A 24,687-nucleotide genomic window follows, 5' to 3' on the forward strand; every position below is an offset into this window, starting at 1 on the left:
TAAAAGAATAATAAGGAAAGGGGAGAGTGGTTAGAGAGGATGAGTGGTTGCTCACAGCTGGAAGGAAATGGTTTGAACATGCTAGTCTTACAGGCTAAACATTGTTACGGAAACTTTAGTCCATAAATCTTACAGCAATGACTTTCTCATGCTTTGCTTAGCCCATCTGATGCCTAATAAGGCAAAGCTAGTGATTGACTAAGGGGAGTCCTGGGACATGCTGAGTTAAAACCCCTCCAACTCATCATAGCCTAGCTGAATGGGTCTCCTGTCTGAATCAGCTTGATGAAAACCCTCAAGACTGCATGCAATTTTCTTTGGCACTACCTTTAACTGGATCAACTGCTAAAGAGATCAAAAAGTTTCAGGACAAACCTGGCTGCACCAGCTGGTAATGCCCAAGTGTTAAAGGGATCCTTGGGTAGTGTCACAACAGCTACAGGGTTTGTTTTGCACCACAGAGAAGCAAAAAATTTTCATTACATCCAATATGGCTACATTTTCCTTAAGTGCATTTAGAGGTGAAAAATTCTTTTCAATGAAAAATTCTTTGTATCAACAAGTCTGTTTTTACATTCCTTGTCTCCTCATCATGTGGTACTGAACTTCTTGGGTTTCCTACGCATCTATGTAACACTGTTTTCTGTGTTAACCAGAGCACCAGTACAGGTAGCTTTGCCATAATGCTATTACCACACAAATGAATTGCTTGAACTGAGGAGCCCATAATTCTTTACACACAAGCTAATATGTTTTGCTAGTATTAGTACTCTAGAGGCCTGAATTCTGTCCGTCATGTCTGAAACACTGAGTAAGCAAGATGATTTAACCTGTGTTTAAATTAGCATACAGATCTGTGCCATAAGAATGGAAACACTTGGTGATGTTTCAGAGGGCTTAGTTTGGACTAGTTGTAACCTAGGGCCATGAAAAAAAATGACCATCAAATGGCGGAGCTTATTACTTGCATCCCAAGAGCTCATCATTTTCTTGTTTAATTTTTTCCAAAAAGAATCTGGTTTACATACCCCAAGACTGTCCTGGGGGTTAAAGCATGATAACAGAGACAACAGGGAGGGTCTCTTCAAAAGCCCATTCCTAATCAAACATGAATGTGAATGTAAACACTTTCAGTACAAACCTTTACAGATCTGCTCAAGAAAAATAAAGTTTTAATGACAAGGTGTCAATTTATTATAATTAAAAGATGATATTTCTTTATTCCTTTTCTGTCCACAGCTCTGAAGCCGTTAACAAGTTTATGTTTCATGACACTGTTCTAAATTATTATCCCCTTTGCATCTTACAAACAGAGAATTGGAAAGCAACAGATGAAATGACTTGCCCAAGGCTGGAGTGCAGATAAGCAAAACAGAATATAAAGCTTTTCCAGCTTCCTTATGTGTTTTTGCCAAAAACTTGTACCACACCCTTTGTTCTGATATTTAGGCAGGAAAAAAAAAAAAAAAAAAAAAGAAGAAAAAAAAAAAAAAGATTTAGAGCTGTATCTGTGTATTAGGTTATTATTAGCAACACATCCCTACAAACAACTCATCCCAGTAAGGAATTAATTTAGATATTTAGATACAATATGAAAATATATATCTTATTTCTGATCTGAAATCAGAATCTTTCTTTTCTTTGTGAATTGGTTTAGCCCAGCTTTCCAGTTGGGAAGACAACCACAGGACTCATAAAAATGTGCTTTATCTTTAATTACGTCTTAAAATGAATACCAAAATGCTAGTGAATCACACACTAAAATATACTGGAAATTGCTTTCCCAAGTCAATCATCTACATTTTTATGTAACCAGTCAGCAACTTTAGTTAGAAGCTGTCTCCTTTCCACATTTTCAACTTTTGCAAACTCCAGTAGTAGAGTAGCAGTCACTCTCTCATCTTCTTCCAATGTAGTATTATAGAAAACCTGCAACTGAATAAATAAACACATGAGGTTAGTCCATGTAATTGCACTTGAAACAAACAACCATGTATCTGACAGACCCTTTAGACATAGAATAGGGAACAACTGTAGAGAGTAGTGGACAAGGCAAGGGTACTGATTACAGTAGGTGCTCCTTGCACACAAGGAGTGTGCCTTTTTGCCATCCCTCTAAAGGTCTTTCCAGATGCAGCCAGCTTCACTACCACTGGTGTCTACAACTAGTTGGGGAGCAGAATCCTCTTGTCCTTTTCATCTACAATCACAGTGCAAGAAGTCTCTCCCATCGATCTAAAGAGCAGAAGACAAGTCAGGACTTAAGAATAGCAAAGAAATTTACACATATGGGGGAGTGGGGTGGGGGGGGTGGGGGGAGGGAAGGGAGGAAGAGAGGAAGGGGGCGATGTACTATGAGAGAAATGAGGCAGCTGTCTACATCACAGATGACAACCTAACATGCCAGCAGCCTAACTTCTGTTAAGTTGCCTACAGACATTATGGAGAAGGTTATCTTCAGATTACCTTCAGACAGATTTTAAAGGTGAAAATGAGGCAACTTTGATGATATTTACTGGGACTCTATTCCAAACCTGAAAGTTAATGGAAAGGGTGACACTGGACTATTGTTTTTGTCATCACAGGTAGCTAACTTTTCCCTGAGGTACAAAAGACAAAAATCTTTTAGTTCATGCATGTTTAGGAGAGATTTCTTTTATTTTAGAAACTAACTGACTGAATTGTTCTTCTAATTAGCCATCAATTCTCAGTTACTTTCTGTATATATGCATGCATCAATCAATGGCTGAAAAAGCACATTATTCGTGAGAATCTGTCATTACAGAAAAAAATGTGCTTCTTGAACTGCAGTTCAGGGCTGAAACAGGTGTGCTGATCACATGCAGACAGCACAAAAATTGAACTCTTCAGGAAAAATAGAGAGTACCTTGGGAAAGAATCTAGGCAGATGGACTGGAGAGGAAAGAATGAGACAAAGAGAATGCAACAATGAGTGATGGTTATCCATTCATCACAGACACTAATATGTGGAGGTCTTATTGTGGGGAATAACACAAAGAGAAGCTACAACCATATTCCACAGATTTCTACCCACCAACAGGTATCCCAAGCCCCATCTATCCTCTTTTTACAAACATAGATCAGCCCAGTGAGAATCGTGAGCTGCCACGCAAACAAAGGGAAAGAACTATTTCACACATGTTCAGGCTATCTGTTCAGCACATGGGCAGGCAACTTCATGTGTTGCAACCACACAGAGCCAGACAACATCCATCCCTGTGCAAAAGCTCATTTTAATGCCATGGTGAATAACTGACTGCATGCAAAGACTCAGAGCTGTGGGTGCATGTTGATACATTTATTTCTCATGAGGAGGTATTGTTTTTCTCAGCGTTTCAACACAACATTATACTATACATGCCCTGAACGTCTTTAAGAAAAGAGCTTTAAAAAGCTGTATTTGCATACTGATGATAAAGTTGAAACTAATTGCTTTTCTCATTTACCTCTTGGATCTGTACATCTGTATTGACAAATCTTCCCATGACTTTTAATACATCATGCAATAATTCCTTCCCATACCTGTAAAGTTGAGACAAAGGTCCTTCCATGAGCATGTTTGCAAAAACACTAAACTTCATCTCACTTGAAAATACTCCTACTATTTGTTTGTTATTTATCATGTTGAAAATACCAACTAAGCTAAAATTTGCAGTTGTATACTCCCTCCCCTCTTTTAAAGCAGTACCATTAAAGTTCAATTTAGACATTTGAACAAGATGAAACACACCAATTATCCTTCATTTTCATTTCCCTTTAAGATCTGGTATTTCTACTCTGGTAAGGTAGTTTTTTTGGCTTAAAAAAGATAACCTTTGTGAGCCCATGCAGACAAAACCATCTAGAAAGGCTGTGCAGCAACAATTCTAACAGCTTGGTGTTTCTGTTCATGTCTTGAGAATAGTGTATGAAGCTAACATCCACAGTGTTCTTTCTGTTTGAAAATGACATGTCAGTTTCTCAGCATATTTCTCAGCAGTATGGAACAGCTAAAGCTCTATAAGCTGGTATGACACCAACCTGCTACAACTTGCCTTTACTAGAGCTAGCAATATTCAGTGCTCCCAGATGGCTGGGAGCTCCCAGATGGCTGGTCTTAGTTTTGTTGCCACAAATGAGTCCTGAGGGACTCCTGTGCCACCACAGATAGCAGGAATAGATGGATGTCACAGCTGTTTGTCTTTTAGAATTGCAAGGAGAGAGGGAGTCTTCTAGCAGGTATTAAAGGTATTTGTAGATAGCCCAAGCTCATGAGCAATTCACCTGCATCAAAGCAGGTAGACTGGAGATGGGTTAGGACTTAAGACAGTGATTAATAGTATTACTGGTCCATGAAGCCCTTGTAAACCTGTATGTTCCAATCCACCATCTCTAAAAAAAGAGAGGGGGCTGTCTTTAGAAAAGAGGTTACAATCTTACTTTTGCATTTTACACCCATGCTTATGAAATGATAGTGGGTAAACCCATTTCTATAGTACATGGGGGCATGCTTTTATTTATTTATTTATTTATATTTTTTTTTACGCTATGCATTTTTCTCCTGATTGTGGAACTGTCTGGTTGAATGTGTACCAAGAAATTTACCTTTTTATTTATGCAGTTGAAAAGATAAACTAGAAAGATTCTCCAGTTGCCCACAGGAAGCCTATATTGCCTCACACTATATTACAAGCAGCCTGAATAAAAACACGTACAAAAGTCAAGTCAATGATGGTTTCATCTGTGAAGTCCAATGCTATGTTCCTAGCACTGAGACTAATCCTGTTCCATCACTTTCCATCAAGTCTGTTCATTTTCAAAACTCTTACTCATTTTCTTGGCTTTTAGTTTTCCACCACCACTTTTCTCCTTTTACTGCTCCTGAAATCATTTGTCTACAGGGCCAGTGTAAAGTGCGAGACGCTCCTGACCACACATAGAGCATGGGTCAGTGGGAACACTTGTATAATGTGTTTGCATAGCCAGCTTTTACAAAGGGACCTGTGAACAATCACATGATAGTCTAAACAGTGTTCTCCATGGGGACATCAAAAGGCTATCAGATTTACGGATCACTAGCTACCCAAAACATGCCTAGCTTTGTTCTCAGCCCTGTATGTGAAAGATATAACTCATGTCATCCTGTCAATCATGCAATTGCCACTAAGTCTTGATCCCATAAATAAAGTGCCCCAACTTGGGGTAGCTCTCACTGGCTGGTCAAGATGTCCAGTGTCATGATGGAGGACATGAGAGTTCAACAACTTTTCTAACTGTTGCCTATCAGCAGGTAAGAGTATTCATTAATGGTACTGTGCTTTGCCTACACAGCAAGTGGCTTATCTCTTTTCTTTCTGCTTATGCTTATACTGCTCATATTCCTCTCAAGCTTAATTATATTGGTAGACAATGCATATAATTACAATAAAATCCATCAGACTCTGTCCATGGTCTCTTGGCATCCTAACATCCAGCATCCAAAGAACCTGTGACAGAGCCATCACTGTACTTTAGCCGTGCAGTCTTCTGTTTTTCCAAACCAGTAAAAGCACGAGGATATTCCTGTTTTGAAAGTTTGTTCTGTTCCATGTGAAATGCTGCCTGGATAGCAAGAAGCAGGGAACTATAGATTTCATAGCAGCTAGTCATACAGATACTAAGTCATACTTTCATTTATATCTTGCTTACTTGTTCCCTTTACCAGTTGTTACAAAGCACATTTTAAGCATACTCTGGGAGATGGATTTTTATCTTCTACTGTCTCAGAACTGGGAAAGCTTACCATTTAAGTAGGTAAGTAAGTGTCAGATTTTCTATAAATGTTTACACTTAAAAGCACTGAGACAGTCACAAACAGGCTCATTTTAAAGCATTCTATATCTGACGCTGAGTTCTTCTTTGACATTAAGACCTGATGATCTGAAAACCTTGGTCTGTGTACATAAGGAATTGTATCAATCATTACCAAAAAAAAGTCATCTCTGAAAGGAAAATCTGTACCTGGATTTTACAACTCAAACAGCAAGATGAAGAAAGGAGTAAAAAAGAAAAAGAAAAAGAAAGAGAAACTAAAGCTGGTTGCTTACCATACCTTTCATTTAAAAGGGGCCAATTTTCTGTAACAAAATCCCAGGCTATTCGGTGCCCAATGTCCTTAGTCACCACATATGAAATGATGATTGATGTACAGTTGGAAGAAAATAATGTATCACTGAGTCCATATTGCAAGTATCTGTTAGAAAAGAAGTTAATAACTATCAGTTGCTGTTCAACGGTCATAACCTGGAAATATGTACCAGTTCAGAACAATTCTTGTCTTCCCAAATACCAGAATGTGGACAGTTATATCAAACTTGAGCCACTCTGAGCCATGTATTCAGCTTGTGTTTTGTCCTTATGTTGGTAAAATTCCCTGGTCTTGCACACTGGCTGTCCATTTCTCAGTAAAATGAGGGTGTAGCACAACCAGTGTATATATTTGCTTTTTTTTTTTTTTTTGTATATATTACAGAAAGAATACAGAGAGTGACTCCCACCAGACAACCCTGTGGAAGGAGAAACTGCTCCCAAGTTTCTGGAGAAATCTCCAAACAGACGGAGCCTAGGAAATGAGGTAGCAGTGACATACACTGTTGTGCAGACAGGACTGGCTGCAGTAATAAGGCATCTACGATACCCTCAGGCAGACTAAGCCATGACTTCAGAAATATTTAACTACCTGCCACTGACGTCAATGGTAGTGGGTGACAGAGCATCTTGGAAAAGTAAATAACTCTTCTTTTTATTGCATAAGAGCATTACTTTACAGTCTCCTGCTTTCAATGGGTTTTCATTGTTTAAAAAAGAAAAAAAAAAAAAAAAGTCTTTTCAAAGAGTATGGAAAACTACTGGTAGAGGAGATGAGCTGGGTTTCTCCCATTTGTATGCCACCAGTATGCTTAACAAAATGGAAAATCTGTAATGAGGACCAGGAAAAGCCCAGCTGAACATTCCTCAACCCAAAAGACATTCAGGGTGGCATTTAGAAATATAGATTGCTTTGTCAACTACTACAGCACAGGGAGAAAGGAGGTCATCGCAACTTCTTGAAATGGTGTCTTTCTGTTTAGAGCACAGCATATTTTACAGCTTGTCAAGGGACTACTGCTAGTCTGTGCCATTGACAAAGCCATCAAATGACAATTGGTTAGGTGGAAAATAGCATAGTTCCACTCAGATATGTCTTCCCTATTCATCTGGCTATCTTCTCAGCCATGTCTGTTCTGCCTTCTCAAATGACCACCATCACAGGGGCAGGTGGTTGGCAGCAGAAACACCTCTACCACTTTCAGAGCTTTAGCCCCACTGTATTATGCCAATACATGGATAATCATTCTTTAGGCCATCATCACTGGCAAACTTCTGTCCTGTGAGATATTCCTCAGGCAATGTGGACATGATATATTAGAGAACTCAGCTTCAACACCTTTTTATTGATTAAGTGAAAACATTTTACATGGATGTCACTGAAAGATAATAAATACAGTATTCCTAACTGGAAAATCAAATAAATTATTTCCCTGTGGCAGTCTACACTTCGAGTAGTGAACAGTGTACTAGCTAGTCTACTATAATTTTCATCATAGCGAAGGATAATTTGGCTTCCATGCAAAGGCTAAATAGGCTTTGAAACTTCAGCTTGAAAATAAAATTATCAGGGGAGAAGCATTATGGGAAAAATATAAAATCTTAAATGGTGGAGAAAAATGTCACTGCAAATTATAAATACTGTTTCTTACAGTGCAGAGAGCAAGGGCAGCAAAAGCAAACAAAAATGACAAGAAATAAACCAAAAGATATATACAATATATACAAAAGGTGCATACTGCATGCAATATTATGGAACATGTTGTCACAATCTGCTGTAGCACCTGAAGGCATACTTTTAGTTCAAAAGGAGATTTAAGTATATTGACACATCCATTGGTAGTGTTAGACATGGCACACTAGTTACCAGCTTGGGAAGTCCTTTTCTCATTCATTAATGGCATCTAGGATGTTATACCAGCAGAATGACCATTTGTGTATGCACTGTTTATCATATTTTCTCTGTAAGAAAACTCTTAAGATTCTGACACTGTTTTGTATTAGACACATGGCTCTGCAGCAGGCAAACCCCTGCCAGGTTCGTACGGTGCAGTATTTGTTTTTGTGTGATTTCTACCCACAAAGATTTGCTTTGATCAAGGTCACCTGTGAAGTAACCATGACTCTTTGGCACAGCTCATGGCAGAGAGGAGGATGTCTTTGTCTTCCTTTGTGGAGTCGGTATGGTTATACATTTCCCATGCAAAATTCCATTCTTTATCACTTCCCAGTGCAACACCATAGCAACTGACCGTTCTCCTAATTAGAAAGGGAATTCTGCAAAGCAAAATATGGTTAAAAGGTACTGTATTGTTATAAAGTCAAAACAAGCAATTGATAAATAACAAAAGAAAAAAAAAAGTTTATTTACAGTTAAAAGATGCACAATAAGAGAAATATAAATGAGCAATCTAAATAAAACTGTTAAATTTGATTGCTTTATCCATGATTTAAATATTAACAAAATGCAGTTTAAAGGAAAAACAAGAACTTTTCATTTTAAGCAATTGGGTCAAGTCAGTTTCTGTACAGACTGTGCCAATGCCACTACTGCACATCCTAGCTAGTGTATCGATCGCACCATTAAAGAGGCTACAGCTGCAAATAACTGGGGTTGTATAGTCTAGAGAAAAAGAAGGTTGAGAAGAGACCTCATCTCTCCCTACAGATGTCTGAAAGGAGGTTGCAGCGAGGAGGGCGTTGGTCTCTTTTCTAAGGTGTGATAGAACATGACGAAATGGCCTCAAGTTGCACTAGGGAAGGTTGAGATTACGTGTCAGGAAGAATTTCTTCACAGAAAGGGTTGTTGGAACAGGCTGCCAAGGGAGGTGGTGGAGTCTCCATCTCTGGAGTTATTCAAGAGACATGTGGATTTGGCGCTTAGGGAGATGACTTATTGATGGACTTCTTAGTATTAGATGATGGCTGGACTTGATGATCTTAAGGGTATTTTCCAGCTTAAATGATTATGTACTTCTATGACTCTGTAAGAATCAGCCCAGACAAGCCTTTTGAAAGTGTCTTCAGTGAGTGCATCCAGGAAGAAGAGCCATGGGCAGCACAAATGGAAACAGAAGGGACATTTCTCCATGCAACAAGCACCTTCCCATTACTCAGACTTCAGGGGACAATCCTCAACATGGCAATGTCGTTCATAAAATAAAATAAATGCAAGCATTTTGAGCATAACACTGCTCCTCAGGTGTAAAGGCTGAATAGAAAATTTCTCCTGTGGTAATGACATGTCACTAACACTACAACACGTCAACCCTTTCCAGTATTAGCAACATGTCTACTACTCTACTATTGCAAGCTATCTGAAAACACTTTAATGCTATTTTGAACTAATTCCCTGTAGCAGAATGTGTCTCACTGCTACAAACCAAGCTTTTAACCTCCCAATAGCATATTGTTAATCTGCACAGCATTAGATAAGACCAAGGTGGTAAGTAGAGCTATAAAACTATTTTCCATTACATCAGGAGTTAGACTTGGAAAAGAAAAGAAGTTTCTTGTCACACAAGCCATTCTTCAGGCACAAAACCAGAAACAGAAAATTCAAATTTATATATGATTTAAGAAAAAAAAATCCTCTGAATTTCACTAGGCAGTCATAGAGAAAACAGAGTCAATACCAGCATAAGCAGAGACAATGTTAGTCAGAGGAAAGGCTATATGACAGCAATATTCAGAGGAAAATGCACACACAAATAATTTATAAACTTTGTAGGGAGAGAGACGAGTGTTCTGGATGGTAGGCATCGCTTGCTGAGAAGTGAAAATGCAAGCTGCAGGGATTTTGATAGCCCTGCTGGGAGTGGGTGATTTTACTGGCATAACAGAAAGCATTGGAATGTTTTATCTGGATATGTGCTGGAGCACAGGGAATTTGCTGCTAACATTGATACTTGCTGGAACTGAGTGGTTACGTTAAGATAAGGGATGTTTTTGTGAGGAATTCTTCTGGATCTTATTTGAGTTGCAGGGTCTAGCAATTTTTTTAATAACCATTTCATAATCTTTCAGAAAGAAGCCACAGTAGGTTGATGTGTGATAACAGGGTATATGGTTAGCTAACCTATTATTTTCAAGATACTTCACGAAAAACTGCCTTGGCTAAAATACCACTATTCTGATATCTGCAGCTGCTGTATTAGTTTGAAGAATACATTGGTTATTGAGTGTAAAGCCATTGAGAGTGAACATAAAATAGATAAGCTTTTTATATCTTTCGGTTGCAGCTCTGATGTTGGCTATTCAAGGCAGGCTGTACAGGCAGCACGTTATGGGACACTGGTCTACTGGTTGGTGACAACTAAGGTGGCCCTGAAGTCACTTATGTTGTATAGTTCACAGAGGAAGCCCATTGTGGCACTAGGGAAATTTGGAGTTTGAGGTTATGCTTGCTGAGGGATGGGGTTTATTAATCTTGGCTTTTTTTTTTTTTTTTTTTTTTTTTTTTTTCTGAGAATAGGTGTGTGGTTTGAGATTACTGGCCAGGATTTTCTCATTTGTACTTCTTGGGGAGGATGCAAAAAACTTCTGGAAAGAAGGTGCATTGATTGAAACCATTTTCCTGGAGCTTCTGCAGAGGTGACATTGTGGTTTCATAACCTTTGAGTGCAACAGCATTATACAACACCACAGAGAACACTACTTTACAACACTACTTTAGATAGGTCTACTTGAATCCTGTAAGCAAAAAAATGAGCTAAACTGAGAAACTGGATGGGAATCATGGCTCTTAGCCTGTTACCTACCTACTTAACCATATCCACACACACCCACCCACCCACCCACAAAAATGTACCATATCAAGTCCATTTAAGTTCTGCAAGGCCAGGAACCCTTTGGAAATGTTCAGCTGAAAGCTAATTACCTTATGTGAAAAGGAGAAGCACTACTGACTTTTAGGACTTTTGCTCTCAGAATGGAGAACACACAAGCATAGCATAAAGTAACATAAAGGGACCTTTTCTGTGAAGTATGAGTCAAAAGTGTATTGTGCCCTCTTCCCCTACTATCCAGCATATGAAGAGCTTCCTCTTTAATTGAACAGGAACTGCAATCTGTCATTTGAAACCTATGAAGTTTCCTATCTCATATGATTTTTTCCTTGAAGCGCGATTTCTTTCACTTAATAAAATGCATAATTGCATTATTTCCCCACATTTTAACCATGTTAAGCTCAATGCTGTGAAGTCTCTTCGAACTTATCTCAGTTCTAAAAAAAAAAAAAAAAAAAGATATCTAAATTAATTTTCTCCATGTAATTCAAAACCAGATCAGCTAATATTTCTTAGACTTGTCAGCTCTTGAACTCAGATAAGGTATATAGAATTCCATCAGCAAAAAATAATTCTGAGTATTCTTAACAGGGGAAAATGGGTGACTATTTTGACAATAGTCTCAGAGCTCAGAATAGTATTCTTGCCATTGGTGTGGGATAGTACAAATATTCTTTCTGGAACATACCAGAATGTGTTTAGCCCATTTCAACTTTTTGCTTCATCTCCAAAGCACTTTTTTTTTTTTTTTTAATGAGAATGGTCACTACATGCTAATAAAAAATACAAATACAAGTTCAGTTCAATTAGCCAGTCACACATATCAACAGAGGCAGGACTAACAACCAAAACATTAACCTTTTACCACTATAACAAATAAAAAGAAGAAATAAACTTTAAATATTCACTCACCAGTGCCAATACTATATGATTAATGCATAGAAAAAAAAAATCAAAAGAAAAAGGAAGGAAAAGAAAATCAGAATTTCAATACATTGTAATATTTTTTAACAATGCAGTACTCTAATACAGAAAGTCTGATCCTGGTAGAGCCCAGACTCCATTCTCACAAAGCAGAAACCTAACCACTAAGCTCCAGTCTCAGCACAAGAGCTGACAGCCCCCTCCCAGTTCATGCAAATAGAGAACATGCAAAATGGTGTGATGGGTTCACCCATCAAATGATATGGACATGAACCCATATCATACAAACACAGCTTCACTCTCTACTACTTAGAGAAGCCTAGAAATTGAGTCAGTATATGTGATGCCCCCAAGGTTGTACTGTGGAAAAGGGATTGGACAGTATGGGATTTAAGCCCTAATCTATGCTTGATCTCTTATGTGGCTGAACAGACTATGGTCTGTAAATTGTATGCAAAAAGCAGTAATTATGAAATCAATATAAAGTTGGGATTTGGGGAAGTGGTGAGGCTTTATGTTCATTTTCTTGTCTTGTGGTGATTTTCTGTTTGTTTTTTTCAAATTCTGTAGGTCTGTGGAGAACAAGCAGTGTATAGGAGCCTTTCTCATTCTGCCTGCCCCATGTAATAGCCCACTAACTTCCCACCTCACTTACACATGCACACCTCTAAGAGCACATTATTGTTCTTACTTGTACTGAGGGTTGTCCATCCACTTAGTATACAGTTCATATGACAGGTCCAAACAGTCTTGGAGGCCCAGCCAGCATGCTGTTGCAAAAAGTTTTTCCAAATACACTCTTGAAGGGAAGCCAAAACAGCAAGAATAAAAGATAGGTATTCCACATTTGGAGTACTCAGACTGTGCTTGACCACAATTATTGAACATTATGCTGTTAACCCAGGAGAACTTCTACTAAAGTTATTTGAAGTTTAATAAAAAAAAAATAAAATAAAAATAAATTGCTAATAATGGATTCCTGACACCAGTAGTCACGGATATTAGTGAGGCTACCCATGTACTCTTATTTTTATTAGCTTTCTGTGTGCTTCATAGATCTGTTGCTCTAGTTGCACCTAGTCTCAATCATTCTGACAGTCAAGACTGTGGCTTTCAATTGCAATGCAAAAAGCAATATTTGAAGCTCTAGTGATTGATCTATAAATCACATCTGAAGTTCATTGTTACAGGAATTTCCCCAAATAGCAGCAGCATGTTACACCTGTTCTCCAATAAACAGGAGCTACCATTCAGATCATTAAGGTATCATTTTTATGCTCACTAAATATACTAAAAATATCCCAAGCAACCCTGATACTGCATTTTCATTAGAAGTATCATCATAAGTAACACACACATAAGGACACTTAAAATAACAATTCAGTTGCATTCAAATTAGACCATTTTTCTCTGTCTTCTATTTAAACTTATAAAAGTGAACTACAGTGTATCAGATCCAATCATGTCAGTCCAAACTTTTGAGAACAATGGAATACTTACTTTGCAAAATAGTCATGTTCCAAAGCATCAACATTTTGACGAATAAAACCTGCATAATAATGGTATATTGGCAACATTCTCTTTAAAAGGTATTTCTTTTAAAAGAAGGGAAAGAAAAATTATTTTCATGTAGATGCACATTTTTGTTATACTGTGTTTGTCTCTACTTACTCAGATTTATCCTAAAAATTTACCACTATTAGTTTCTTGACAATATAGCACATTAAAATGAAGTATGAATGATCTATATAAAATTCAACACACTTGTACTATTCAAAGTGGGAAGTTATTATTTCACATCACTAACACCTTTGATCTCAGTACAAAGAAGATAAATGCTTATTCTCAAAGAATAAGACAGAAAAAAAAAAAAAAAGGAAAAAAAGAAAAAAAAAAAAAAAAAGAGAAGTTCTCAAAAGAAAAGTATTCTTCTCACATATTTTAAACATGCCTATACTTTAAGTACTTAAGAGAATCACTGTTGTGGTATTACACTTAAAACAAATGTACAGTCAAATAGCAGTCAAATAAATAAATAAAAAAATACCATCTCATGTAACAAATATGGGAAAGAATCATCTCATTTAGTTTTCCAAGCCAGTTTGTATTTTCCATGTAGATTTTCCTGATCCTCAGTTTTACAAAAACAACACAAAACAAAACCCTAAGATCAAGGTTAATATTAAGAATGTAAACATATTTCTGTTTTATAGTAAGAATTATTCATAGTGTAGTGATGTTCATCATTTACTAGTATGTACAAATAAGAACCTCATATTTAAAGAAGAAGTTGGCAAAGTCATGCGAAGGGAATTATTAAAACTATGACCCATCATACTCGTTACTTTCATGAGAATTTATAAAGCACTCAATTTAGTCTGTTTTATTTAAAAGGGCTAGTATCTTTGCTCACAAAAAATGTGATACCTTTAGAAGTGGATATACTTCATAGTTTTTCAGAGTACTTTCCAAATTCTCGGGCACTAGATTTAACAATACCACATTCCATATGAAGAGTTCATCTTCTCTGGCAAGGTACTTTGTTAGTTCAAGTGCTGTTTCAATCTGAATATATCCAAACCTATTTGAAGATAAAAAACACTTATATTTCAGCATACTTATTCACATTAACTATCTATCATGAATATCTGTTTATTTATAAACTGATGATACAGGATGGGGAGTGAACTGGAGAAGACACTGGAAAATTAGAATAAATGTAAAACAGTGGTTCATCATTTAGGAGCTTAACTTTCCAGCCATTTATTGCAGAGTACAATGCCACTATCCAAGTAATGGGGCGATCATGGCGGTAAGCACAGCCACATGCAGACTGAGTTGTGGGTGTGTCCGCAGGATTAGGTCTAAGCACATTTACAGCACATGTCATTCTCACTAGATTAAAAATGCAGGAAAAAAACACTGTTTCCACTTTTAATACATTTATCTTTTTACTGCTAGACAACAGATTTGCAATACAGGTTCTTTCATGGAATAAACATAATTATAAAAGTCAATCAGTTTAAATCACATGCACACTATCCCAGGGATTAGCGATTTGAGCATGGCATTTCTGTACTTTAGCATGAAGCTAGCATGGAAACCATTCTTTCCCACAGAAAATAAATAAAAAAATAAAATAAAATAAAATAAAATAAAATAAAAATAAAATAAAATAAAATAAAATAAAATAAAATAAAATAAAATAAAATAAAATAAAATAAAATAAAATAAAATAAAATAAAATAAAATAAAATAAAACAATTCAAGCCCCAATCCACCAGAACAGAAACACTTCTAGCATGCCTATACAGGACCATAGCTCAATACTTCACAGTTACTCTCCTTATTATGTGTCAGGCTTGAGCTCTCGTATGAGAAAGGACACTTTTACAAGAGGAATAAAGGTAATTTTGACTTCCTGCTCCCAGGTCCACCTCCATAGACTTCAAAGGGTGGCAGTGTGCTTTGGCCACGTCCTCCCTAGGTGACATCCTGCATCATAGGTGACTGAGGCTTTGGGCATTTCTGGTATGACTAAGACACAGGACTGTATGTCTTTGGCTCCCCACAGTACTGTTGAGCTCTCCAGCAGCATGTTCCTGTAGACTCTAAACATGAACCTCCTCTAAGAACTGCCCAGCTTTCAGAAGGAGGGAAGAGTGACAGGAAAACTGATACAAAATTGGGTTATCTCAAAGTGATTTTCTACAGAACTGTAGCACCTGCAGTGCGAGTAACGTGATCTTTTTCTGCCAAGACATGAGTGACCAACTCATCCACCAGCAGAGGAAATGAAGGAGGTCCTATGAGTTACACAGGGCAGCACAACTGATATTCCCCAGAATAAACTAAGAAAAGGAAAATTCACTATCTTCATTTTTTTTTTTTTTTCTGTTATAACAAATCTAGGTTAGTCACTAAAACATTCATGATGGTGCCGTCATTTAAAATACTTGCTAAGAGATGGAACACTTTAAAAGAAATTTTGAAATCACTCAACACTGACAGAAGAATGCACTGAATACTTTATACCCTCCCATTTTGTTGAACGGTCTGTCGTTCTTATGAGGCACATATGGATAGAAATGAAAGAAGCAGAAGCAGGAATGTTGAATGAAATCATGTATTTTATTTACTTTCTTTGGCATATGCAAAACATACTTACTGTGTCAATGCAAAAACATCATCCAGGAGCTGGAACCTGCTGACAGCAGGAATAGCCTGCAGAAAGCATCAATACCGTGTTAATAGATTTAAACACATCATTAAGAATTTAAAAAAGCTGTACTAGGTTTCATATGTGTAATACAAGTCCCTAACATCTTTCCTAAGCCAAAATCTTCTACAAAACATATTAAAACATATCCTGTATTTTAAGATGAAATTGTTTATGTGATTTTAGGAGCATTTACATATATATAAATACACAACTGCAAAACACTATGTGTGGAACTTCAAGACCCCTCTTCTTTGAATGCTGAAATAAAAATAAAGAAACTGTACATTTCCTAAAAATAACCTTGTTATGTCATTCTGGCACATTTTTTCCTTTTGAGGCTTCAGTTCAGAATACATACTCACATTAGTCTAGACTGGAATGTCTGACAACCATCACAAACTACCTTACTGGAGAAGGACTGTAGGCACTGCCTACATCTCATGCTTATCCCTCTTCATCTCCTCCCTGTTTCCGTACTGGTAAGGCTTGGGTGATGCTCTAGCCGTCCTTACCACCAACCCGTACCAAAGCACAGCAGTACCCAAGTCAGCAGTTCATTCTGACTTAGATTTGCTGTGAAAGAAAAGCTTAGAAAAAAGAAGCCAGTGTGCCATAGAGAAGCTTGGTCACACCTGTGTGTTCTCATCAGCCTCGTATTGAGACCTCCCAGGTAAGTCATCTGACTGCACGTTATTAGTGTGTGCCCCAGACTCAGAAAGCTTAAACTTTCTCAGCTTTGATATCAAAACCAATGAACCAATATTATTACCAGAGCCTTTCTCTCACTCTAGGTCTAGGAAACATTAAATACCACACAACCCTATATACGGTGATATGGATGGGCTGCTCTAAGCCTCATTTACCTCCAGCCCATGCTGTGGCAAGTCAGAGGTGACATGTGTCCTCTGTGTTGCATAGTCTACAGAGGACTGAAAGAGCCCTAGCAGAACTGACTGGAACCTCTCAGAACATTCTTCACACAACACACACACAAAGCCCTAAACACCCAAAAACTCCATCAGATGCATTTTTTGTTGTTGCTGTTTCATTGGCAGAAATACTGTGCTTTGAGAAAATGTGGAAATAAAAACTTTCTCCTAACTTTCCTCTCCATGTTTACCTAACAGCAGATAAGGCTTAGTCATACATTCACACTGATAATTCTTCAAGCCAAATTGAAGATATTGGAAGAACCACAAGTTGTTAAGACAACTTTGAAGGCAGAATGCCATCTTACGTATGCTATTTTTCAACATAATGCTTATGTGAAACTACTTGGCCCTGTTCTATTCCACTATGGAAGTCTGTCAGTAACTTTAGTCATGCAATGGTGGATCATTTGTTCTTATGTGATCATGTATAATATAATCAAAATTATTACTTTTAAGAACTGCAAGAAGAAATATATGGAAAGAAGGCAATTTACAAGTTTAAAAAAAATATCTTACCTTTGGATCATTTTCAAGCAAGTGTACTAATCTTTTTAAGTTTAACTGATCGTAGTTCACTCTGTAGTATCCACTTAAATTTACATTTAGCAGGATCCAGTCATATTCTGATTCTGACACTTGCATTTCAGGAAAAATTTCTGTAAAATGATATTAAAAAGTATTATTTTATTTTATGCACCCTGATAAATTCTCTTGCATTTATGAACAGGGAACTCAATGATCCCCTGAGACAGAGGTCTGAGGCTGGATACACTGAGAATCAACAAAAGCCGGGTACATTTGTGAGGCCTCTCCTGAGCCTGCTCTGCTCAGGGCTGAACAAACCAAGGGAGCTCAGCTGCTCCTCATATGTCTTCCCCTCCAGAACCTTCACCATTTTTGTAGCCCTTCTTTGGTCAGTCCCTAATAGTTTTATGTCCTTTTTATACTGTGTTATCCAGAACTGCACACAGTTCTTGAGATGAGGCCACACCAGTGCAGAGTAGAATGGGACAATCAGTTTGGAGAGTTCAGTGAGGTCATCTAAAAGTAAACAGCTTGGGACTATACAATCTTTAAGGTCACTTCCAGTCCAAGTCATTCTATGATTCAATACCTCCACATACTGAGACATGCACCCTTGGCACACCTGCTGCTCCCAGCGTTCCTCCAAAACACAACCTTCAGTACCCAACAGAACAGCTGCCTACTAGAATTTGTGTAATAGGTGATCAAGAAAAACAAAACACCTAGGTTTATGTGAGAGGCAAACAACTGAAAAAGATTACTTTAAATAAAAGTCCTGCGGTCCTGCTGAGTTACATCACATCCTAAAGTCTCCTTTTTTTCAGTTGTTTCATTTCACTACTGCCTACATTAGGTGTTTGTCTGATTACTTGCTCCCAACAGCTTACAGTGCACTGTAAGGGAACAGAGCAGCCTGGAAGGCTTTAAGGGGATTCAGAGTCTGCTTCAACTGGGTATGATCAGCTTGGTTTAAGAAGACAGCAAACTCTCATAAGACAATAAATCAGTATTGGTGAGAAGGCTGGGACTACAGTGTGTTTTGACAGAGCAAGTACTACAGGATTCATCCTGAGTCATTCTCACAAATAAAACAAGAGGAAAATGTCACACATGACAGTTACTAACTTAAGCATTTAAAAGACTGTGGGTGGCTAGGATATGGCACTAGCAGTGTTTTCCATATACTAGTTCAATGCTCTGCTAATCATCAAAAGGACTTTTAGATGCATCTAAAATAGCAAACATGCTCAGAAATGCAGCCCATTCCTAAGCTACACCCACAGTCCAACTGAAACGTTCTACCACAGCAGCATGGTTTGCTTGTGTTTTGTACATTCACTGAGCAGATGTGCATCACTCAGGGATTGTGTCTTTACCTACCAGAGACCAATGCAATTATATTAGCAGAAGATAAGTATCTAGACATTGCCAGAGAAGCCTTAAACCAACAGGACAGGCTGTTAACACTTTATAGCACAGCTGTGAAAGAACATGCTTGGTACCTGATAGTTTGGAGCTCATGACTCAATTTAACCTGTTTAGAAGTAAAAGAAATCAACTCCCATGTAGCTCTTTTCATCAAAAATAAACATACATGGCATCGCTTTTGAATTGTTTCCTTTTTATGTATTGTTATATCACTGCAGAAGCTATTCCAAAATTTTAGGCAAAACAGTACTTCATACCAAATCCCTCATTTTCATTTACCCAAACCATTCTCATGAACACTTCTGAATCATCACAGTAACAGAAGTTCTCAACCAGAAGCCATTTCAGTCTCACAGGAGCAAAATGGTAGCTGAATTGAAAAATATCTCAACATTTTTACCCTTGTAAGGAACCATCTGGTTTATCTCTACATCAAAAAGTCATAAAAAAAAAAAAAAAAAAAAAAAAATTATTATTATTTTTTAAAAACTTCAAGTTTGAAAGCAAGTCACTTGGCTGAAGTCTAGCGTCTGGGAAGTTTCATACATAGCTTTCAAATACTAGTGGAATGCATTTTAAAGACTGAATTTCTACTTTATTGTAGTTCCTTCAGGCAGATGCAACACAATGTTTATTTCATAAATTTTTCTGTAGCTCTTAAATCACATAATGGGTGATTTAAGATCAAAATCACATAGAATTGCTGTCATTTCAATAATATAAGCCTAGCATGTAACACTAGTCCTTCCAAGCAAGCAGTGCTTAACACTTCTTTTCTATAAATTTTCTGATTTTTCACCTCACTGGAACATCCACTGATTGCTTATTCATTTGCCCATATACTGTGAAATAATCACTCAAGCTATCTTATTGCCTAAAAAGCAGGGCAAGACCATTGCAAACAGAGGACAGAGAGTGACAAAACACACACACTATTGTAGTATTGTAGTTTGACTCTTAGGTATTCAGTGAACACTACAGTCTGTGCACCTACTTGTAACTGATTCAAAGTCTGAGGGAGCTGAGGAGTGACTTACCAAAGAAAACTAATTAACCCATCCTAATTATTACTTTTCTTCTTTCTCAAAAAAATACAGCTGTTAATTGGGAAGCACTAGAATGAGAAAACTGGATTTGTATTTGACTAGAGATGCCTATAAACTCACTTTTTTATTATAAACTCTTAAAACCTTTTGGAAGTCTACGCTGTTGTCAAGATTACTTTTTGCATTAAATTGGCATAAACAAAATACACAGTGTTGAAAAAGCTCATTTTCTGGTTTTATCCGCCCTTAACAATGTTTTTCCTCTTAACACAGCTGGTTTTAATCTTTTTCAGTTTTCATATCTACTTTTTGAGCTTGATCATTTTCTGATGTATCGCAGACAAACTCTGAGATGCTACCTATATTCAGAATCTCTCTTTAATGTCAGTAGGATCTGCTAAAGTAATAATAATACAGAACTATGAGGAGCTGGAAATTTTGATTTGTGTACAAAATGACAACATTAAAATTAAAATTACTGTGGAAATCTCAGTTTATAAAAGGAATAGAACACAATAGTTCGATGTAGACTTTAGTGGAATAAAGATTTATCTCTCTAACTAATTCAAATATATATTTTCTTTAAAGGAGTATTAAACATGTTTTTATCATCTTGGTTTTAGCATGTGTGAACAAACATGTTACTTACTGCTGCTTTTATCTAGCCATATTAAAGGTTGTGATGATCCATTTCTCATCCAAGAAACAGGAACAATCCATGTGTTGCTTAAGAAAAAAAAAAAAAAAAAAAAAAAAAAAAAAAAGAGAGAGAGAGAGAGAGAATTAATTATTTTTCTAAAACAAACAAACAAACAAACAAAATATTCTCTGATGTTGCTAACCTAAATGCAAATGAGTTCTTACAGGAATTTCCATCTACTATCTCTCCTCTCTGATACACAAAACAGTGTCAGGTGGTGGTACTTATGCTGGATCAGCACTTTGGTTCATTGATGATAAAGGATTTTTAGCCTGGATTTAAACAGGCAGTCATATTTAGACTGTTCTGTGCTAGACCTTTCTTACATCACTTCACTCCTGTGCTCTGGCTGCCCTTCTCCAGGTGATAATTTTATTTTCCCTGCTTCTTCACCTTATTTCTGGAGACTGTAAAGATTCTTTTCAGAACTGCGCCTACTAAAAAAGGATCCAGGCAAGCAACACAACTGTAATTGTGATGACTTTAATTTCCTTTCTGAGGAATCTAAATCTCCCAGTGAAAACAGATAAAAGCTATGACAGCCTGAAGTCATCAATGAAAATGAAAAATTCTGTAATACTTGTCCTGGATTTGCTTAAATTCACATGGTATTGCCTCCTGCTGTAACTAGAGTAACAGACATGATGTTTGTAACTTGGAACTCCTTATCTAAAATAGCCAAAGACATTGATTGGACTAGTTTTCTACATTTCCTGGAGCTTGGAAACAAAGGAAACTCTATGGTTCTCATCAAAATTTTGCTTTTGGCTCTCTGCATGACTAGCAACAGCAGCCAGGAAAAAAATGCTTTGGGTTATGCTCCCCTTTATACTTCCCTAGGTGATAACTCATCTCATGGACTTTCTCCATACATCCCAATCCTCATGACAAGTGCTGAATTTCACAGAAGTTCAAACTCTGGCCATGAGTTTCCCAAGTAGATGACCAAAGACAGCTCCTTCTATCACCGTACTTAGGTATCTAAATATGCAGCACAGCCTTCAAAAGTACCAGGAACTCAGCAATGCTCACTGACAGTCAGGAGCTTTAGAACTGCATGTCAGGTACTCAGCACTTTCTGAGTAAGGAGTCATCAACAACAACCCCTTTGTCTTTTCTACAATGATGATACAAAGATATTATGTGGCTAGAAAAGTCACTACTGCAGAGGAACGCAATCTTCAGTGATACAAGCAACTTGAAAAACTATCACAAACTCCAGTTTTAAACAAGATTTGCTTTACAGTTCATGCTACAAAAAAAAAATAATAATAAAAATAAAAAAATGGAATAAACGAATAAACATATGATAAGGACACAAACTAAACATACTTGTAAGAATCAGTACTGGTGTTTTCACTCTTTTTATTAAGAAATTGTTCCTGACTGATTGTGCCAGTGGTTATGTTTAATGTTAAAACTGGAAACCCATTTTGGCATGTCCAGGAATCCATTATTTTTTTTACAGATGCTGGCAACTGAACTTCATCCTGTGCATCTACAACCTTCAAGAGAAACAGGAATTAGAAAGATTAAGGACAAACAGGAATTGTGACATATGGAGAAGATGTTTCTCATTCTTATAACCTGACTGCTAACCTTTGTCTTTTTAGTATTAATATACTTACAGCCTTGTATGGCTGTGACAGACTCAATTTATTAATTTTACTGAAATAAAGCTACCAGAAGACAAGAGATTTTTAAGTGACAGCCTAATATACAGATTGAACAGAAAAGATATACCAAAAAAGATACTAAGCTAGAGTTCCAACCAGTGTGAATTGGTATCTGTTGGTATAGAAGATGTGACAGACTTGCAAATCTGAAATTGTGGCACTCTTGTTCTTAACCTAAGACTTTTTTCTGTAGTGCAATGAAAGCCTTTTTTATAGGAATAGGGAAATGCTTGTTTTTTTCTTTTTTGTTTGTTTGTTTGTTTTGCTTTTTTGTTTGTTTGTTTGTTTGTTTGTTTTGTTTGTTTTTTAACTAAACCTATCATTAGCACCTTTTTTCTTATTCGGATTTCTGCCAAAATCAGCAAAGGATGAAATGCTGAGCTACTGCCCTGGACTTTGTCGGACTGTGAGACTACAGGCTTTGCTGGATCTGTGAGATATCAGCATCCTTAATCACCAAGCCCAAAACATCATACTCGTTAATCTGGCAAAACATAAGCTCCAGAAAATACAGGCTATGCAATTTCATGTAGGCTAAGGCAATCCATGAGCCTGAAAACTCCACTTGACCCTAATTTTCCATCTCATTTCTCTGCTCCTTGTACTTTGCTGCAATGATCTCAAGTGCTGTTAAGTAGCCAAATAAACATTTCTGAAGACCTAAGCCAAAAGAGCTGGCAAAGCAATATTTTTGTGTGTGTGTGAGAGAGAAAGACTGCACTAGGCATAGCCAAATCCAGTGCAGTCTTCTGCAAGTAGTATGTACACTACATTTGATCTAAGCCAAACCCCAGAGCAAAATACTGAAGATAAAATGAGTACCATCTGTATGTGGGTCCAGAGATCATCTTGGTTAGCATTTGAAAAGGAAAATTCTTTCAGATATAACTGCAGGAATACAAGCAGAAGAATCAGAATTCATGAGAGTTCAATAAAAAACATCAGAAGGGCAGATAGTACTTAGTACACTTGCCATTTTCAAGCTTATAAATCAGGATGATGATGTTAGTTTTCCAAACTTACATTAAGAGCTTTGATAAACAACTTCTCTGTCAGAAAACCAGAAAGCATCCAGGTAATAGAAGCCCCCTAAAGTACAAAACAAGCTATGAGAAAACTTCAGTTGTTGTGATTATTATTGCAGTATCTTTTCAAATTATTTCAGAAAAGTTAGTTTACTCCTATGCTTCATAGCTCATGGTGATTAAAAATGTTTTCACAGTTTCTCTCAGAGAAAGATTTGCAACACCGGATATGTTTGTGTGCACAGCAAAAATAAATTTTGAATGGCAAAACTACAAAGCATTGTAATTCAAGAGGATATTCCACTCTACTTCTCAAACATACCATGTATCACGTTAGTTCGCAATATACAAGAAACAGGAAGAATTTTGTATTTTTTCACCTTGTTGTACGTGATGCTGTCAAACAGAGAAATTAATGAAAATGATCCTTTGATCTTGTCTTCATTCTGTGACAGTGATCGAACTCCTACTTCATTGTCTTCCCTTAAGACAGGTTGTACAACATGATCATAGAAGATTTTATCCTGCAAAGAAAAAAAACAAATCTAAGTGAGCTGAATAGAAAATACATATTCTTAGGCAGATACTGTGGATTATGGTATTAGCACTAATAGAAATAGCCTGTCAATAAACAAGGGATGATCCTTTTCCCTCTCCATAACTTCCCCTTGAGGTAAAAAGGACTTTACACTCAATCCTAACATTTTCCACGTGCTACTGCTTTTGGCAGTGAAAATTTTAAATCTGAGATGACATTGGGCTTGGGCCTGACAAAGATGATTACACTCTAATCCTCAGGGAAGAAGAAGTCAGCTACATTAACCAGCAAATAAGCGAACATTGAAAACTTAAAACATATTTCTCATCTACATTGGTATGTCATTAGCATGCCACATTTTCCTCCTAAATTCTGTATTTCTCCTGCTGCAACCCTGAAAAATAACCAAAAACTAAATACTTGAGTATAGCATGGTTTAACTGTGCAGCATTTTGGCTGTCACCCAGCAAAAAAAAATAACAGAAGGAAAACTACTCCTTTGGTGTAAATCAGTGAAGTTCTCCTTTTGTCAAACGATTATTTATTTTCTCACAGCTGATTATCCATCCTATCACTGAATGTTAAATGACATAACTAGTTAGTTAAAGAAAACTAATAATTTTTTAAAACACTATGGGCCACTTTGAGCACTTTCTTTTCTCAAGGAGGACACAGGCTTTTAATTTTTCTCTTTGTTAACAGTCAGTGAATATAGTTTTCCAGGTTCACTTTGTATCAGGGTGGTGATCAGTGGCACA

The 24,687-nt window shown here is 37.0% G+C and overlaps 1 protein-coding gene across 5 annotated transcripts in view; it reads right to left on the bottom strand.

Annotated features, from left to right (window-relative positions):
* Positions 1-1,119: 1,119 nt before the first annotated feature.
* Positions 1,120-24,687, bottom strand: part of LVRN (laeverin) — a 42,416-nt gene continuing 18,848 nt past the window's right edge. The window contains exons 8-21 of one of the 5 annotated variants that reach the window (XM_082782913.1): positions 23,772-23,915; positions 23,390-23,455; positions 23,189-23,254; positions 22,023-22,195; positions 20,640-20,716; positions 17,508-17,647; positions 16,006-16,061; positions 14,265-14,418; positions 13,338-13,432; positions 12,529-12,636; positions 8,233-8,403; positions 6,092-6,232; positions 3,468-3,543; positions 1,120-1,935 (exon numbers count right to left, since the gene is read on the bottom strand). In XM_082782913.1, coding sequence (XP_082639039.1) covers positions 1,789-1,935; positions 3,468-3,543; positions 6,092-6,232; positions 8,233-8,403; positions 12,529-12,636; positions 13,338-13,432; positions 14,265-14,418; positions 16,006-16,061; positions 17,508-17,647; positions 20,640-20,716; positions 22,023-22,195; positions 23,189-23,254; positions 23,390-23,455; positions 23,772-23,915 — 1,614 coding nt within the window. In that variant the 3' untranslated portion in view covers positions 1,120-1,788. Of the gene's footprint in view, positions 1,936-3,467; positions 3,544-6,091; positions 6,233-8,232; positions 8,404-12,300; positions 12,410-12,528; positions 12,637-13,337; positions 13,433-14,264; positions 14,419-16,005; positions 16,062-17,507; positions 17,648-20,639; positions 20,717-22,022; positions 22,196-23,188; positions 23,255-23,389; positions 23,456-23,771; positions 23,916-24,687 lie in introns of those variants that run through there. The other 4 variants (XM_082782910.1, XM_082782911.1, XM_082782914.1 and 1 more) reach the window with 4 other exon arrangements.

Source organism: Aythya marila, assembly GCF_965140915.1.
Source record: "Aythya marila genome assembly, chromosome: Z".
Classification (NCBI taxonomy): domain Eukaryota; kingdom Metazoa; phylum Chordata; class Aves; order Anseriformes; family Anatidae; genus Aythya; species Aythya marila.